Source organism: Hemicordylus capensis, chromosome 16, assembly GCF_027244095.1.
Source record: "Hemicordylus capensis ecotype Gifberg chromosome 16, rHemCap1.1.pri, whole genome shotgun sequence".
Lineage (NCBI taxonomy): Eukaryota > Metazoa > Chordata > Lepidosauria > Squamata > Cordylidae > Hemicordylus > Hemicordylus capensis.
The window spans coordinates 15,298,788-15,316,456 of NC_069672.1; the positions used below are offsets into that span (position 1 = coordinate 15,298,788).

The following is a 17,669-nucleotide window of genomic DNA, read 5'->3' on the forward strand; positions in this document are numbered from 1 at the left end:
GGGGCTCTCTTGCTGCGTTCGCCTCGGCGGAGGCGGCACTCGAGTCCGCTGCGAGGCGCCCTGCCGGCAGCCAAGCGCCCTCTTTCCCCGCACTGGTGGCTGGCCGGTCCGGGTTGCCAAGCTCCTCCTCCCCCCGCGCCTGCTTGCTCCGGTGCTGCTTTTTGTTTTCTTCTTATTCCGCGTCGTATTAACTGAGGACTGGCTTCGGGGCAGCCGGAAAGACAACCCATCGTCGGCGGCTGGCTTTTAAGGATGTTTCGTTTTTACGGGATCGAGTTTTCCGGCTCATGGTCATCAGCTTTTGATTGGTTTCTGATTGACGTTGTTTTGTTTTGATGGAAACCGCCCTGGAAGCCACCTTGGGAAGGGCGGTATATAAATCGAATAAATCGCAGATTTAAAGAGAGCTGGTCTGGGGGTCGCAAGCATGACTTGTCCCTTTAGCTAAGCAGCAGGGTCCCCCCTGGTTGCATTTGAATAGGAGACCACACATGGGCACTGGAAGATATTCCCTTTAGGGGATGGAACCACTCTGGGGAGAGCCTCTAGGTTGCAAGTCGACCACCAACCTTTCCTGCGCCTTGACTTTAACAGCAGCTGGCTGTGCAGCGACCTAGCATCTAGAACTCCCCTCGGCATCCTATGATCTTCTAGAACACAGGCAGGCAGCATCCAGAAGTGCAGAAAGCGTTCTGACAGCCCCCATGACCATCCCAATATCCAGGGAAGCACCCACGCCCCGTCCCTGCGCCCCCCCCCCACCACACCCCTGACCACAGGAGAGAGAAAAGAGTTTCACCTGCTCAAGTTTCACCTGCTCAAGGGGAAAAAATATGTTTGGAGGTTGCCAATTTTTTTCCTTTGGCCCTGCTTCTGCACCATTATTAAATGCACATGAGCGAGGCTAGGGGGGAAAGCTGGCAACCCTGCCCAAGATGGGCTTTAAAACCTAATAATGCAGCAATTCAGCCCCCCTAGATGATTTAATCCTCTCTCCCTCTCCATGCCAGACCCTTGAGAGACCCCCTTCCCCCCTCCCCTCCTATCAACCTTTTGTACACTTCACCCACCAGCAGGGGGAGGGGGGAGGGGTCTTCTTCTGTCAGGAGCCCCCCCCCGCCCCTCTCTCCCCCCACTCCCTGCCCCCCCCCCCACTGCTTGTTCCATCTCATTTGACAGTAATAGAGCTTAATCTCCTTCAAGGACCCAGGTGGGGCTTCCCCTCCCCCCTCTTCTAGGTGGGAGGGAGGGAGGGAGGGAGCTGTTGGGGGCAGGAGCGGGAGCCGCTTTGACCAGCTCAGCAGGTTCCTGGAGCTGCCTCCAGCCTCCCGGCCCCCTCCAGGGCATCATCGCCTGGGAGTTTCCCATTATCCACTGGGGCAAGTGATGGCGAGGGTGATGACGGAGGCAGGAGAGGCTGGACCCCCCTACTTGGAAGGGGGGGGAGGCTGAACTGACAGCCTGGGCGCCCCCAGACCCAACTCTCCCTCCCTCCCTCCCTCTCTCTCTCTCTCTTCCTCGAGAGAGGAATATAATATATCGGCGTTCCCACGGCAGCCTTGTTCTGCACTCTTGAGGATCAGGGTACCAGTTTCCTTTGTCTCCTTTGTCCCTCTATATAGAGCTTCGCCTGGCTCAGGGGCGCGCCTGGCCACGTGCACGCACATCCCTCCTTTGCGATTCATATAAATCCATTGCTCCCCCCCCAAAAAAAAAGAGAGCGAGAGAGCGAGAGAGAAACCACACCCCTCTTTCCACGCAGACCACGCGTCTTCCTCGCACTGTTTCCCCCCCCACCCGGAGTCTGGCAAGCTCCCAGCTCCTCTTCTCTCCCCCCCACCCCCCACCCCCCCACGCCTTCAGTACTTCTGTCTACACTTGTCTCCTCCTCTTGTAAGGGGTCCAAAATCCAGCCCCTTCTCTTTCTTCTCCTTCTTCTTCCTCTTCTTTTCCTGCAAGGCAGACCAGTTTCTTGGAGACCACAGATCTGAGCATCCTCTGGTGCTGCTGGATCTTTCTGTGACTTTGCAAGGGACAGGTAAGCCCGGGCGTCCATCTACCGTGGCCTCTGGGCGCTGAGGAGCATTCAACTGGGGGGGGGGGTTACTTCTGAGTAAATGTGCCTAAGGCTGCGCAGGATCTGGCCGGGCGTTGAGAGTAAGTGGGTGGCTTTGGATTCATTTCTGACCTGGCTGAATTGCTCAGCTGCCTTATCCCTCTTAAGCTGCAGGTGGAGGGGTAGAACATTAAAATTGTCCCACTGACCTGCCCCTGGGCAAGGCAGGATAAAGATGCTGGAATATCTGAGGGTTGAGAGAAAGAGAGAGAGAGAGAGAGACGCTGCAATTTGAGCAGAGAGGTTTATCTTCCAGTGGAACAAGAACTCTTTTCCGTTTAGCCATCTCTTTTTGACACTCACTCACCCATCCATCCAAGCGGAGATCCGTATCTAGAGGTGAGATTCCAACTTGAAGAGATTGCACAGCAGACTGAAAGCTCACGGGAGTAGAGGGCAATCCAAATGAGAATCAATGACCGTATTCCCATCACCATTATTTATTTCATTTTAGAATCTGATCTGTGTGCCTTGCTTCTCTTTCAAGAATTCAATCCATCATTCAATAAAACTCAAAAATAATTCAGGTACAGGCATACAACCACTGGAAGTTTTCATGCACAGTTCCTGTTTGTGCACACGCACCATCTCATAGAATTGCTCGCCTAAAATTTGGAGGTCCAGACGAACAATTCCAAATTGTAATAATCGTAATTCCCCCCTACCTCCACTTTCCCGCCTCTCTGAAACACCTGCCCCCACCTTCTCCACCAGGATCAGGGACCCCCTTCTTAGAGGACGGAGACAAAGACCTGTTTCAGAGCTTCTGGGGAAGGGGGTGGAAGAGGGACTCTTTCCTTCCCATATCCCTCTCACCTGTTCTGGTTGGGCTTCCAGGGAGAAATCCGGATAGGATGCTGGGATCTCTTGAGATTCGTTCCAAAGGTCTCACTGTTTGGAGTTGACTGTGGTGGAAGAGATTATTCAGGGGGCAAAGAAGTTGAAATGTTTCATATTACAAATCGGAACCGGTGAACGTCACTGTAGGTCAGTTGTGGGGTTAAGTCTGTCTGCCTGGTTGTGCACTGAAATTATTCAAGGAATCAAAGTATTGCCCATGGAACAACACTGTTTCTCCTTCTGGCGAAACAGTCCGATTAGCAATATCCTTGAGGCTTTGTGATCAGACAGGCTTTCTAAAAAGGGTTATCGTTCTGGGGAGAGAGAGAGAGAGAGAGACTACAGGGAGATAAATCCCATGTCACTTTCACAATCCACAGACTTCTCCCATTCCAAACCCCTGAGAACCATTCTCAGAACCTGCACACAAATTCATCCAGATGGCTGGATATTGGATTTTCCAAGTGGAAGGATTTATTTGGGGGCTATTTTCCCCCCGAAGCTTCCAAACTGGACCCTGAGAACTGATTCTGTGGGCTGGAGGGTTAATTTCTGAGTGCGTTTGAAAAGTGGAAACGAAAATGTTTTCTGTTCTAGTGTCATTCTGCTGTGGGATGTGTGAATCCTAGTGGAAGAGATGTCAGGGGGCTGCCCCGAAGGGAAAGGTGAATAGGTAGATGTCAGCCTTGCCTGGTCTTCATGATCTGTGTTTTAACTAGAATTTATGTGACCCAAACAGCGGGGAAATGCTTGACTCAGAAGCAGAAGGTCGCCGGTTTGAATCCCCACTGGTACTATATCGGGCAGTAGTGATATAGGAAGATGCTGAAAGGCATCATCTCATACTGTGCGGGAGGCAGCAATGGTAAACCCCTCCTGTATTCTACCAAAGACAACCACAGGGCTCTGTGGTCGCCAGGAGTCAATATTGACTTGACGGCACACTTTGCCTTTACTAGTATATAATCAGTGTATAAAGCAAGAGTGCATAGACTTGAGATCTCTTAATAGTTTAAAATTCACTGACCTGTGTCAAGGATCTTGTGCTCGGCGGATTAGACCCTTGTCCTCCCAGAAGAAATGGGCAGTGGTCCACAGTGGACTATCTAGAGCCCTGTTTTTTAAATTTGCCATATTATATTTACTTTTTGTCCTTCTAGGTCGCTCCTTCTCTCTGTTTCCCTTCCCTTCCCTCCCCACCCCCTGCATATGAAGCTGCTGCCTGCCAAGTCAGACACTTGGTACATTTAGCCCAGTACTGTCTACACTGACTGGCAGCAGCTCTCCAAGGGTTCAGACAGGGGTCTTTCCCAGCCCTACCTGGAAATCCTGCCGGGGGATGAACCTGGGACCTTTTGCATTCCAAGAATGTGCTGTACCACAGTGCTACAACCTTTCCCATACAATCAGGAGAGAGATTTTCTTCCCTGAATTTTCAGCAAGTGCTTGTATCATCCAGGAGTTGGAGTTCGGTGTTGCATAAAGATGCAGATCCCAAATCACTCCCTACACAATCTTCCCCCATCACTACCCAGACTATGCCTGGCATTATCTCGCTTCTTCTTCTGCCCATCCTGGGCAGACAGGAGGCAGAGAGCGGCCATAATTTGGGGGACCCCACCAGAGTGCCTTTCTTCTCTCTCTCCCATAGAGGGAGGCAGATGTGGGTGCCACAGTTTTCTCTAGCACTTTTCTGCATCTCGTGCCATTCAAAAGCCTTATATGTTGATACGGTAAACGCACCACAAGGTGAGCATTTGGCCCAGTGTGACTATGTCCTCTGAAGGCGCCCTCAAGTGGTGATGGCTGCAACTTGCAACTTAGGAGAAAAGGATTGAAGACCGGTTTGCTCTGGGAAGGGTAATACCCTCTTGCACCACTAGAGAGCGCATTAAAAACTCACAACCACCGTGCAAACTTACTAAATTCAAGCCGCTGTGATAACTTTAGCATGCTAGCAAGTAATGTGTGAAGAAGGCTGTTTTCTTATAAGTGCACCTTCATATCTGACTCATTCCTTCATGGCAGACCTGGGTTCAAATCCCACCCCAGTCCAGTCTCAGCATCTCTGATGGCCAGATGTTTGTGCCAGGAGTGTAACTTCTTAAAAACACACAGAGAAAGAAAGACCGGACGTGAAAGCCATACCACGCTTGCACTGGGAGTCCTGAGCCTTAATCCTGTGTGGGGCGGGGCAGGCAATGTTCACGAAAGGAACGGCGCTCTGTATATGCTCATAAGCACACTTCTTATTACTTTGTATCTGGAACTTGGACCTGGTCCCAAAGAAACATGAAGGGGCTGAGATTAATTGCATTTGTTGATGGCAGGGGGAGAAAGCTGGTATTTTTACACCCCACCCTTCTTCCTTTGGTGCCTGGCCTCTCTGCCGTTACAAAGACACATTTCCTGGAATGAAATCTATTTGGGGATCAGCTAACGAATGGCCTATTAACATCCGGTCATTCATCACAAAGAATTTATAAGGCACTTCTCCAATCCATCCCTGCAGCCTCCCAGACCATGTCTGATGGAAATTACTTTGCAATTTCAACTAGGTAAGGTTGAAATCTCTCCACCCACCCCTGTCCGAAAGCTGATTACTTCATCTTGCTGGGTTGGGTGTGTGTGTGTGTGTGTGTGTGTGGGTGGGTGGGTGGGTGGGTCTGGTTTGCTTGGGTTTCTTCTTTCTTTTTTTTAACATAACATCTATAATGTGCAAGGATAATTTTGATATCTTGCATGAAATGATGATGATGATGATGATGATGATGATGATGATGATGATGCCAGCCAGTGTAGGCAATACTGAGCTAGATGGACTGAGGGTCTGACTCAGTATATGGCCGCTTCCGATGTTCCTAACTAATTTGTTCCAAACTAATTTGTGGGGTGAGGCTGTAAGCTCAGTGGAAGAGCATCTGCTTTGCCTGCAGAAAGTCTAAGTTTCTGTTCCTGGCAGTATTTCCAGGTAGGAGTGTGAGAGACTCCTGCGTTGCACTGAGTAGTCCAGGGGTCTGACGGTCTAAGGCGACTTCCTATGTTTCTTTGATTATGGCTGTAAACTGTGTCAAACAATCTCAGAAGGGCCTTCCAAAGTTTTCTGTGTGTTGTCCTACTTTTCTTCACCCTTGCCACCCCATCTGTGGCTGGAAACGCATTCTTGGCCTGCAGTCTCCAGAAATCCCCTTCCATCTCCAGGTGAACAATATTGGGGTGAGAAAAGCCCAAGGAACAGTTTCCTGATGACCCTGTCTCTTGGGGTTTGTTCGGCCTAGCAATTGTTCTCCAGCAGTGAGGAAAAGCCCCTTTTGACATGCTCAGAGGCATTATCTGCTCATTACCTTGCACGTTCCAGGGCTGAACAGTGGCATCGAAAGGGATTCTGTCTGTATCTTAGAGGGCGTAGGGAAAAAAAATCAGAGGCCTATTCATGAATAGATTAGTATAGCAGGTGGGGCGGTGGGGGGGCAGGTTTAAATGAGAAAAGATCACATGGAAAGGGCAGGATTGTGAGTCCTTGCTGTTTTCTAAAGCAGCCTGGCACAGCAAAGAGGGTCTGCTTTTCAAAACCGGGTGAATACTCAGGAAACGGCCCGGGGATAATAGATGTCCTGGATGAAAACAAGAGAAAGAGGGGCTTCCAAAGAGACCCTAGGGGGTGCTTTGCAGAGGGGAGGTGGGAGGGGAGCCCCCTTCTTGTGAAGTTTGCGCATGGATGTGGCCTGGCCACAGACTATAGGGAAGCGCCTAAGCATGTCCGCCGGCGTCCCCGTCGGCTCCCGGGACAGGAGAAAGCAGATGGAGGACGGCCCAGCAGGGTGGAGAAACCTCATTTATCCGCATAATGCCTCCTCCCAGCTTCCCGCCCGCGCACCGCACGGCGGCTGGCGTGCCCAGCCTGGCTGGCGCGGTGCGCTTCCGCGGGCCTCATACATCACCGGCGGCCCCCTGCCAAGGCCTTTCTGCAGACTCTTTGGCACAGGCGGGCCGCGGACCAGCGCCGATCACCTCTGACACAGACACGTTGGGCTCTCGCACAGGGCGACAATGGAGACCCTGTTTCTGTTGCTCTGGAAGGCGTCAGGCATCTCTGCTTTGGGGGGACGAGCCCCCAGTGCACCAGCCCGGCCGCAATGGACAGAGAGCCGCGCAGAGACGCCCCGCTGCACCTGTTTCTCTGGCTGGTGGAGGTGCCAACTGGCTTGATGGATTACGGAACTGCTTCTGCTTGAATGTTCCCTGCATTGAAATTGGGCAAAAAAATTACCCGTCTTTCGGGGGCTGGGGTGCGTGTGTGTGTGTGTGTGTGTGTGTGTGTGTGTGTGCACTCCAGCTGTCCTGTTCTCTGGGTCTCCCTGCTTTTCCTTCCGGGAAGGGGATTTTAGAGATGCATTCTTTAAAATGTTGTGTGTGTAATAATTATGGCCACTTTTTTGGGGGGGGGCCATCCCGTAACAGTTGTTCTCTGGCCGGCCCACAGAGCCAGACAATAAAGTAACAATGGGATAAAACGTGCCACTGAAACATATTAAAAGAAAACCGAAAGACGGCAATAAAATACAACCACATTTTAGAAACTTCTTTAGGAACTTGTTTCAAAAGGCCTGGGTGGAATAAAAAGGTCTCCTCTTGGCGTCTAAAAGAACCAAGTGATGAAGCCAGGTGAACCTCACTGGGGAGGCTGTTCCAGAAACAGGGTGCTGCCACCAAAAAGGCCCCGTCCCTAGTAGCCACTGGCCTCACCTCATTTGTCAGGGGCACTCGGAGCAGGACCTCCAAAGGAGATCTTAAGGTCCGAGTCGGGATATATGAGGCCAGGCGCTTTCTCAGGTAACCTGGTCCCAAGCCGTTTAGGGTGTTATGCCTAGGGAAGCACATATCAGACGGTATAGAAATATGAAATATATGAAATATGTCCTCCCCTTTATCTTTGTGATTCTCTCTACTAGCATTCAAAGAGAAGGAAGCCCATGTATGCAGACACAAATAGAGAAGGTCACAGAGCTGGAGGGGACCTCAGAGGTCTTCTAGACCACCCCTTTCTCAGTGCAGGAGTGTGCTTCAGCCGATGGTGGCATGGACTGCAAATAGCCCCTCCCCAATTATCGTTGGGTCCCAGGAAACCCCCAAGCCCACCTGCTGCAGAGGCCGACCGGGAGGGAGCTTCTCTGTAACAGAATCTATTCTTCGTGTGGGTAATATCTCTCGCAGAATAGAAGCTTTGTGGAGAACTGAGGAGAAGCCCCATCCTCGATAGAGACAAATTGTTTCTTGACTCAACAACGTCCCTCTGTTTCCCTGGCCTTGACGAGGGAACAGCCGGAAAATCTGGGCGTCCTCACTTGGGATTTTTTTTTTTTGGAAGGAAAGGAGAAATCTTGGCACCTTGGCTGGTTGGCTGTCAATTCCCCGTCATCCACAAGACGGGCCCACACAAAGAAATGTTTCCTGCGTTTTAATCTGCATGTGGGAGGCATGGAGCAGATCAGGGCGAAGGCTGCTCCGAACCTTGACATCCTCGTTTCCGAAGCGAGACGCACATTTTTGTTGCGAAGAGCATCCGAGGGGGAGATGCTTCCAAGAGCGGGGACCCTGACCCACAGCCTTTGAGAATCCGACTCAGCCACACCCTCGCCCACCATGGGGCCAGTTTAGCACCCCAGGAGGATCTGGCTTATAACTTCCAGGAAGGTTTGAGAATTCTGCCCCCCCCCCCTCCACACACACAAAAAAAAGTCTAGGTTTTGCTCAGGGGTCCCGTCTTGGCAGCCTCCACTTGCTCCAGCTTCCCCTTCCCTCTGAAGTGTCCACGGAAAGCCAGCCAGCTGTGAGGCCGAATCGGGCCCGGGATGCCAGCCAGACTTGGCATCGCGGCTGGCACAACAGCTGGCGTGCAGTAACGGCCGTAGTAGCCAGTCCTCCGGTCCTGTCTCATGGGGGAGATGATGCCGCCATTGATGGATGACCTTCATTTGCACATGAAGGCCACATTCTCTGGGCCCCTTGCACAATGCACAGGGGTCGGAGAGGCTGAAACCCAAGGCGGTAATCTGGAAAGCCATGGGGGTGGTGGGGGTGTCTACTCCCGGTCTCCCTGGCCCTAGTCCAACGCGCCAACCACGACACCATGTTGGCTCTCAATGGAGACAGTTCAGGGAGTGTGGCGCCTCGAAAGCCACGGAGGGAGGGGAAAGAGAAAAAGAGACCAGTGTGACTGCGCGGTGCTAGTGTTGATTTCCTTTCCAAATGGAGGTGTTGAAGCCGGAGGCAGTGAGGGAGAGTGGGCAGCACGATTCAAGAGGCCAGCGCATCGAGGCATCGTATCGATCGTGGTTTCCCTCTGGGACTCTTGAAAAGAATAATCCTTCTTCTTCTAAGCGGTGATGGCAAGGAGAGGATGAGCAAGTCGCTGAGCATCGGAACTGCGGGGGATGCAGTGATTATGTTTCAATATAGAATTTATATTGGAGTCAAAAGCAGGAGACAGAAAAATCAATGTTTTTATTAAGCCTTTTTTTTTTTTTAATGAGAAGGGCTCCCTTTGTTACTTTCCAAGGCGGCAGGTCTAGATTTTTTTTAAAAATTGTTTGGATTACAGTGTTAATAGTAGGGATGTGCGGCAATCAAATGTCCAGATTCAATTCGAGTCGGAACTGGCTGGTTCGGGTTCAAACTGAATTGGCCTGAAACAGGCCGATTCGATTCAGATTCTATTCGGATTTGATTCGATTCAACCTATTTTTGCGCTCTTTTTGACCAATCAGGGCCCCTGAATAGTTTTTAAAGCACGCCAAAATGTCAAGTAGATTCAAACCTCTTTGAATTTGAATCCAGCTGATTCCATTCGAATTGAGTTACTCTTTTTATGGGCGATTCAACTTGAATTCAGATTGCTCGAATCAGCCGGGTTTGAGTCAAATGGATTTGGATTTGAATCAATTTGCACCTCCCTAGTTAACAGAACTAACTGAGATGACGGAAGAGCAGTGGTATACACCGGAAAATTCACGGTGTGTAGGGCTATCCAGTGGCTGTTAGCCAACCTAGCTGAAAAGGGAGCTGTCTTGTCATATACAGTAAAACTCTACATGATGCTAAAACAAAATAACAAGGGAGGGCTACCACATTTATGCCTGCACTGGGGTTTTCCAGAGACCTCTTGAGGGCCTCTGTGGGAGGCAGGATGGTGTCCAGGATGGACCCATGGTCTTATCCATATGCCTCTTCTTAAGGACTTAGCTTCATCCGTTCACTCTACTCCAAGTGCCTCTCTAGGAAAACCACTTGCTGACCACCACGCGCCTCTCTAAGAAAACTACTCACTGACCATGGATGTTTGGTTTTGTTGCAGGTGAGGCATGGCAGGCGGGAACATGGCTGGCTCCCCCATCTCTTTCTCTCCCATCTTTGTCTTCTGTCTCCTGGCTGTCAGCCCCACGGACTCCCTCGACCCAGGCCCTGAGGCCTCCAGCCTCCCCACCGTCGCCAACAGCTTCCAAAACCAGGACCTCTGGCCGCACCGAGCTGTGACACACCATCGAAGGCACAGCCTGAGCAAGCATGGCCGGGCCCACCACGGGATGCCCTCCAGGGCCCGAGGATCCGGGGAGGGGACCCTGCGGCTTCTGAGTCGGTCCACGCTGGGGGGAGAGCCAAGACTGATGGAGCCTGCCAGTCTCAGGCAGAAGGATGTCTTCTTGGGGTTCGAGTTCCCGTATCCGGATCAGGAGAACCACGCCCCCGGATCGGAGCGAGGGAAGAAGCCGAACCGTGAGCACCGACGGCACAGCCGCAGAGACAGGTTGAAACAGCACCGAGGTATCCGCTGAGGGGTGGGGGACGGGAAACAGGCGGCCAGAAGTTGTCTGGCTTACGAAAACTGGGTAGCCAAAGAGGCTCAGTGACCCAGAAAGGGGGAGGAGCTTGGGAGGAAAGGGGTGGTGCCTCCGGCTTGGGGTGGAGCCTGGGGACCAAGTGGCGGTGCTTCGGAAGTCAGGAGTGGAGCCCCTGGAGTCTGAGGAATGGTGCCTCATAGGGGCCTCACACGCGTTTATCAGGTTTCTGTCCTTGCTTGGGAGACCCTGAGATGCTGCTGTTACGCTCCCTGGTTGTCATCCATGGTCCGCAATTCCAGGAAAGAGGGGTTTGACTGTGGTTACTCGGTAGCGAAATGCACTCTCAGTAGAGAAAGGCTCTCTGCACATGCTCAAGGGTGCTCTCACTCCCTTGCTCATTAGCAAGAAGGCGGCACTCTGTACATGCTCAGAGAGGCACAAACTCCTCTTCCTAATGCTTGTCCATGCCTAGAGGCAGCTTGATGTCCCTTGTTGGAAACAGGGTGTTGGGGCGGACAGAACGTTTTTGGCCAATGCCTCCAGGCTCTCCTTACGCCCTTCCCTCTTCCAGGCAAAGCTTCTGACCCGGGGCCCAGCGCACTCTATAAGAAACCGGAAAACTTTGAGGAGCAGTTGCAGGCCCTCCACGCAGAAGGACCTTCCACAGGGCTGGCTCCCACCGCCCTCCTGGGCTCCACGCCAAAGACATCGACCGAGGAGCCACCCGCTCTCCAAGCCACGGCCTCTCGGCCTCGGGGCCGCGCCCGGCACGACGGGGAGGTGATGCCCACCCTGGACATGACGCTCTTTGACTGGACGGATTACGAAGACCTCCGAGCGGACATGTGGCCCTCCGCCCGGAGAAAAGGTATCTCCCTTCTCCTCTCTCCCCTCCGGGTCCTTCTGCTGTCCCTGGAAGCCCGTTTCACACCATCATCCAAATCTAGGCTCAATGTGGGTTAGCGGCTCAGCATGTCTGTGTGAACCCATGCCAAGGCGGGTATCTCAGATTCATCTTGGGCCGTAAGCTGCCTTGCCGTGGATTCACACAAGCCATGCTAATGTCAGGAACCCACATTAAACCTAGGTTCCAACGAGGGTGTGAAGCAGGTCGTTGACAGACCTGTGGGTTTCCTAGACCAAGGCACAGCCTGTAGGCTTCCAGCGGCAGGGAACCTGGAACCTAGATGCTCTTCCCAGAGCGGCTCCATCCCCTGAGGGGAATCTCTTCCAGGGCTCACATGTGGTGTCCCATTAAAATGCAACCAGGGCGGACCCTGCTTAGCTAGGGGGACAAGTACAGTCCTATGATTTCCCCGAGTGGTACAGTCCTAACACAAGTGTGCCACTTCATCTGCGGCTTCTGAGTTGTGATTAGGATTATTCATTCATTTATTTATTTGATTTATATACTGCCCTTCCAAAAATGGCTCAGGGCGGTTCCGGATTAGACCGAAGGCGGAATAGTCTGTTGTCTCTTACTTGCCAACCTGGACACGCTTAAGCCTAATATGCTCGGCTTTGGGTGTTTTGCTGGGTGCGCCCGTCTTGCCCTTCTCCGGCTCAGCCTTCCTCCTGCTCTCTCTTGCTCCTTCCCAGAGAAACGGCGCAGCAAGATTGGCGGCAACGAGACCGCACCCGCCGAAGGGGAGCCCTGCGACCATCACCTCGACTGCCTCCCAGGTGAGCATCCCTTTTCATGAAGACTAGCGCCGTCGGCGGAAGAAACGGATGCAAGCAAAGGTGTGCCTGGGAGACTGGGATCTCCCTCCCACAGATCTGTAGGGCAGGAAACGGGGCGAGCAAAAACATGGGGGTTGCTAAGCGCTCCTTTTCTGCTTGGACAGGATGCTGTTGTGACCTGCGGGAGCATCTCTGCAAGCCCCACAACCGAGGCCTGAACAACAAATGTTACGACGACTGCATGTGCACGGAAGGTGAGGGCTTGTGTCTTTCCGGTGGAACTTGAGGCTGCCCCCCTCTCGGTAGCAGAGAACTGGGCGATGATGAATCTTTGCTGTGGGCGGTTTGGAGCAGCCAGGAAGTTGCCGTCGGGCTCCAAGCCCTGGTCTAAATATGATTGGCTGGCCCAATCATGGAGGCAACCTAGGCAACCATCTGGGGCACCCGCGCGAGGCAGGCTCTAGCGCTTTCTGTAGCCCACCTCACAGGGTTGTTGTTGTTGTTGTTTTTAAAAAAATCTTTTTATTATTTTTCCAACAAGACAACAGAAATAGAAGAAGAACCTAGAAAGAGAAAAAAGAGAAAAGTAACTTTGCAGTGACCATACATTAACATCTCTTGAACATCTCATAATTACATCCCTCAATTGGGAATTCAACAGCCCTCCGTTTTTGACCCTCCAAAAAACCACCCTTGCACCAAGTATGATAAGAAAGCAGAAATAATGCTTTAATCAACCGTCTGTCCTAAAAAGAAAAACCACAGCTCAGATGTGGGGGTTGACCCTAGGCCTGTGCTCGCAGGGTTGTTGTGAGGGTCCTGTGCGGGGAGGAAAATCATTGCCCTGAACCCTCTGGAGAGGGGAACATACCCTTTAAAACCTATACATGATAAATAAATCATTTCTGAAAGTGAGTGTGTGTGCGTTGCATGTGCGTGCGCATGTGTGCACATGTGCATGTGTGGCCTCCAGGAATGGAAATGTTTTAGAATTGTTTGGACCTTTCTGTCAGGTTCTCATTAGCCCTATTCACACCTTAGGTTCCAACACTCGTACTAGTTTAGACTGTACACAGGTACAGATCCATTCGCAGATCCAGTTATCCCATCCAAATGCAAACCAAGACACACCCTGCTTAGCAAAGGGGCCGATTCATGTTCGCTGCCCCAAGACCAGCTCTCCTCCCTGGTCTTGGGGCAGCAAACATGAATCGGCCCCTTTGCTAAGCCGGGTGTGTCTTGGTTTGCATTTGGATGGGCGACTACATGTGAGCGCTGCAAGAGATTCCTCTCAGGGGATGGGGATAGTTAGGGTGGTAGAGCACCTGCTTTGCATACAGAAGGTGGTTCCGGGTTCAACCCCTGGCAGCATCACCAGGCAGGGCACCAGGAGACTCCTGCCTGAAATCTTGGAGAGCTGCTGCCAGTCCGTGCAGACAGTCCTGAGCTTGATGGACTGATGGCCTGACTCAGTATAAGGCAGCTCTCTATTTTCCCAGTCCCCGTTTCCCTAGGATCCTCTGTTCCCATTCAAGATTTCTCTCTCCTGCTTTCTTAGGCTTACGCTGTTATGCCAAATTTCACCGCAACCGAAGAGTGACCCGACGGAAAGGCCGCTGTGTCGAACCGGAATCCGCCGACGGAGATCAAGGATCGTTTATTAATGTCTAGAAGGAGGGGGGGATGCTTTTGGGGCGGGGGTCTGGAGGTGGGAGGTCTTAATTTATAACTAGTGGTGTGGATGGATGGGGAAGACAAACCAAAGGACTCGGATGCCGCAGGCTGAGCTGGTATTCGGTGGATTCTAGAACCGTCCCCCGACCCCCAAATGTTCTGAGTTCAAATGGCGGCACATTTCCCATTGACACCCCAACATTTGTACTTCCACAGTAGGTAAGGATATACATTTCGCATCCTCATCGGGGTTTTCCTGCCATGTCTCTGTATGAGTCTCTGCTTTGGGCCTCTCCATAGTAGAGGCAACCTCCCCGGAGGTTGGCTTGTGTGTCTGTGTTGAAAGAGGCAGGGTGCTACACACACACCCGTACAGAAGAGGGGGCTTCTCTGCTTCCCAAATGAGGTTGATTGGAGGGCCAGAACATGACTCATTCAGAGACGTGACAGGCACGGACCGGTAATGCCTCGCGGACCAGCACCGGTCTGCGGACCAGCGGTTGCGAAACACTGCTCCGGTCCACAGGCTGGGATTTCCTGAGCTAGCGATATGCCCCGTGCCCTGATTAAATTATACCCTAGAAAAGCCAAATGCCATGTCCTGAATCAATTAAGCAACGTCGTGCCAATTTCACCCACATCTACCCCCCCCATTTTATGCATACATTTGCATAAATTTAATCTGCTTCTGCAGCAGAGAGGCAGGGAGTTTTGCAGGCCACTGATGTGCCACACTTCTGAACACCCTGCCCCCTCCTTTGAGTTTCACAGGTGTGGCCCACAGTTCTTTATCTCCATCAGGAACCACAGGGACTAGACCCTTGAGGTTCCCAAGGTGCTGAATAATGTGCCTGGCACCGCGAAATAAGAAACGGCTTTTGAATGTCATTGTGTGGCTGCTGGCGTTGGCTTCCTTCATCTTTCTAATTCGGGGAATGACCTGTGTTCGAATCAATGAGTCTTTCCCCAGCAGTTTGCAGCCCCTAATTCGTTTGGTTAGCTCTCTCTTGCTTGGTTATTATAGGAATTTGTTTGTGTGTGTGTGGGTGGGGAAAGAAAGGGGGGCTATTTTCTAGCTTAAGAGGAAAAGAACGTTTCTGGTAATGGGGAACGGAGCGATTCCTGTTGCTGCTTAGTAAATGCTGTGATGTGCCTGCATGTTCCTATTTTGATGAGGTGTAAATAAAGAGATAGTTATCCTTCGCACGACCCGTCTCACTCCGACTTTTCTTGGTGGGCAGCAGCCAGTTGGCCATTTTTCTTTTAAATTTTGAGAAATCTCCCTTGTGCTTTTCTGCACAGACCGTGCCAAGAAATTCCTCTTGCTAGCTGCCTCCCCCCACCCCCAGCACAAAATGACCTTGCACTTCACTCACGGAAGCTGCACTGCTTCTCAACACTCCGTGACTGACTTCCCCTGTCTCCCATTCAACAGCATCAGTGCTGTTTCAATACACTCCAACTGTCCCCATTTACAGGGCCTGATGCGTCAATTTCCTGGTCACTGTCCCTGGTGAATTCCTGCCTTTATTTTTGCCTTGTGAAAATGTTGTGATTCTTGAGTTGCTAGTGTGGTGCCATTCCTCCAGAATCTGCTCCTTTCCTGGAAAGGCTCTAGAGCAGTCAAGACCTAACCTATAGGAGTTCAACCTGATCCAGGTGAAATTGGAGGCCTGCAAAAGATCAGGGATAAGTCTTATATTAATAATGGGTTTTGTTTCCTTCTTTAAAAAAATATTTATTTTAATGAAAATAAGTTGTACGTACAAAGCACATGGATACAGACAACATTGTTCCAATAATAAATAAATAGCTCTTTGAAACTGAGTCAGATAACCATAAATACATGATTTCAACTTACGGTGTGGTCAAACTTTTCAATATATACAAATCGACATCAACCAAAGAACTGGTCTGGAAAAGCAAAACGATGACATAGAACATTATTAGGGCACTGAGCGGGGATTTTGCTATACATTAAATACTTACAAAGGTAAGGTAATTCATGTTGATCGTTGATTTGCCTTATTCATTTGCTTGGCAATTTTAAACTTATTCAGAAAATGCACCAGATTCCTCTGAAAATAGACTGGCTTTTTTTATTAGACCGAACCATCCTGTCTGCATTCCCGGCTAGTTTCCTCTTTCAGTCCAAGACCACGTGGCAAGGGAAAACTGGGGTGGGGAGAGAGATCAGTCCCAGGACAACTGAAATCTGCAATCCCCAGAACACATGGCCTCATCCAGTGCAGTTCCTGGCCAGGAAGGAATCGCAGGGATCAGGTGGGCTCCCAGGAGGCTGGGGTCGTCTCCGGGCTCCCGGGAGGCTGGGGTCGTCTCCAGGCTCCCGGGAGGCTGGGGTCGTCTCCGGGCTCCCGGGAGGCTGGAGGAGAGCCCCCTACCTACCTGGCTGCACTAGCTTCTGCTTTTGTTCTGGCTGGGGTTGTGGAGTGAGTGAAGGAGGTTTCTTTAAATAACAGAGGCCTTTCAAAACAATGAATTTAAGCTATAATCTGCTGTAATATACTACCACTGTCTTGTCTCTGACACTTTACAGCAAAGTTCCATACCGGTGGATGGGGAGCGAAAGTTGGAGCACGAAATATTTGGGAGGGAGTGCCTGTTATCCCTTGCAGATTCCTGACCCCCAGATCCCCCCCCTAACTTTCCCCGCTTATCTCTTCCGCAGGGCTTCTAGTGTCCTGAGTTATCGTGAACACAATGGGGTGCGGAGATGCCACAAGGCCATAACAACTGCACTCAGGAAGCTCATGTACACATCCCAAGCAGATTAAAATAGCTATATGTCTGGCCCGGAGGTTTGCTAGTTGGGGGAAGTGGCATTCGGGGGGAGGGGGAGGCAGTGGGAATGGGGGCAGGGCCCCCATCTTCTCCTACGTGCCCCTCACTTTCCAAAAATGGCTTACCGGTGCATTTGGTTCTGGTGAGGGTAGTGGGGAAAGGGAGGAAGAGAGAGAGAGAACTAGATCCCACTGTAAACCTGTGAGTTTAAGCCAAGGTGCCCAGGTTGAGGGTACAACTGGCCCCAAATACACGGCTTGAATGCAAGGCTGGAATTGTGTCCAGGCTCAGGGCTGGAATATTCTCCATGCCAGCGGTTAACGCTTGTCCTTTCTGGAGGAGTTGAGGCGAAGAGAACCCTGTTGCTGGGGTGCTGCAGAGGGCATGTCCCTTGCCCCCCGGGAAGCCATCAAGACGGACACATATTGAAAAGTCGAGTGGAGAAAAGGGTTTCCTCCCCAGAACCCAGCTCATTTGGTGGTGCGTCCAAACACATTTGAGATATTTCCTCCTAAAAAACAACCTGTTGCTTAATAAGCACTCTGTGAACCACTTCTCCTCCTCCTCCAAAAGGTTTCAGGGCAGTTTACATAGTCAAACCAAATGGAAAGGAATCCGGATTAAATCCAAACCGACATAAATGTTGGCCTCATAGGAACATTAGGAAGCTGCCATATACTGAGACAGGCCCTTGGTTCACCATCTAACTCAGGATT

The 17,669-nt window shown here is 51.3% G+C and overlaps 1 protein-coding gene across 2 annotated transcripts; it reads left to right on the forward strand.

Annotated features, from left to right (window-relative positions):
• Nucleotides 1–1,873: 1,873 nt before the first annotated feature.
• DRAXIN (dorsal inhibitory axon guidance protein) lies at nucleotides 1,874–15,357 on the forward strand. Of its 2 annotated transcripts, none has more exons than XM_053280578.1 (6): nucleotides 1,874–2,038; nucleotides 10,311–10,777; nucleotides 11,366–11,662; nucleotides 12,394–12,477; nucleotides 12,642–12,731; nucleotides 14,036–15,357. In XM_053280578.1, exons 2-6 carry the CDS (start codon nucleotides 10,318–10,320, stop codon nucleotides 14,146–14,148), a joined length of 1,044 nt encoding a protein of 347 aa, XP_053136553.1. In that variant the 5' UTR covers nucleotides 1,874–2,038; nucleotides 10,311–10,317; the 3' UTR covers nucleotides 14,149–15,357. The 2 variants fall into 2 exon arrangements, with proteins under 2 accessions (XP_053136553.1, XP_053136554.1); XM_053280579.1 differs by lacking the exon at nucleotides 1,874–2,038 and adding an exon at nucleotides 8,438–8,650.
• The last annotated feature ends 2,312 nt before the right edge of the window (nucleotides 15,358–17,669 follow it).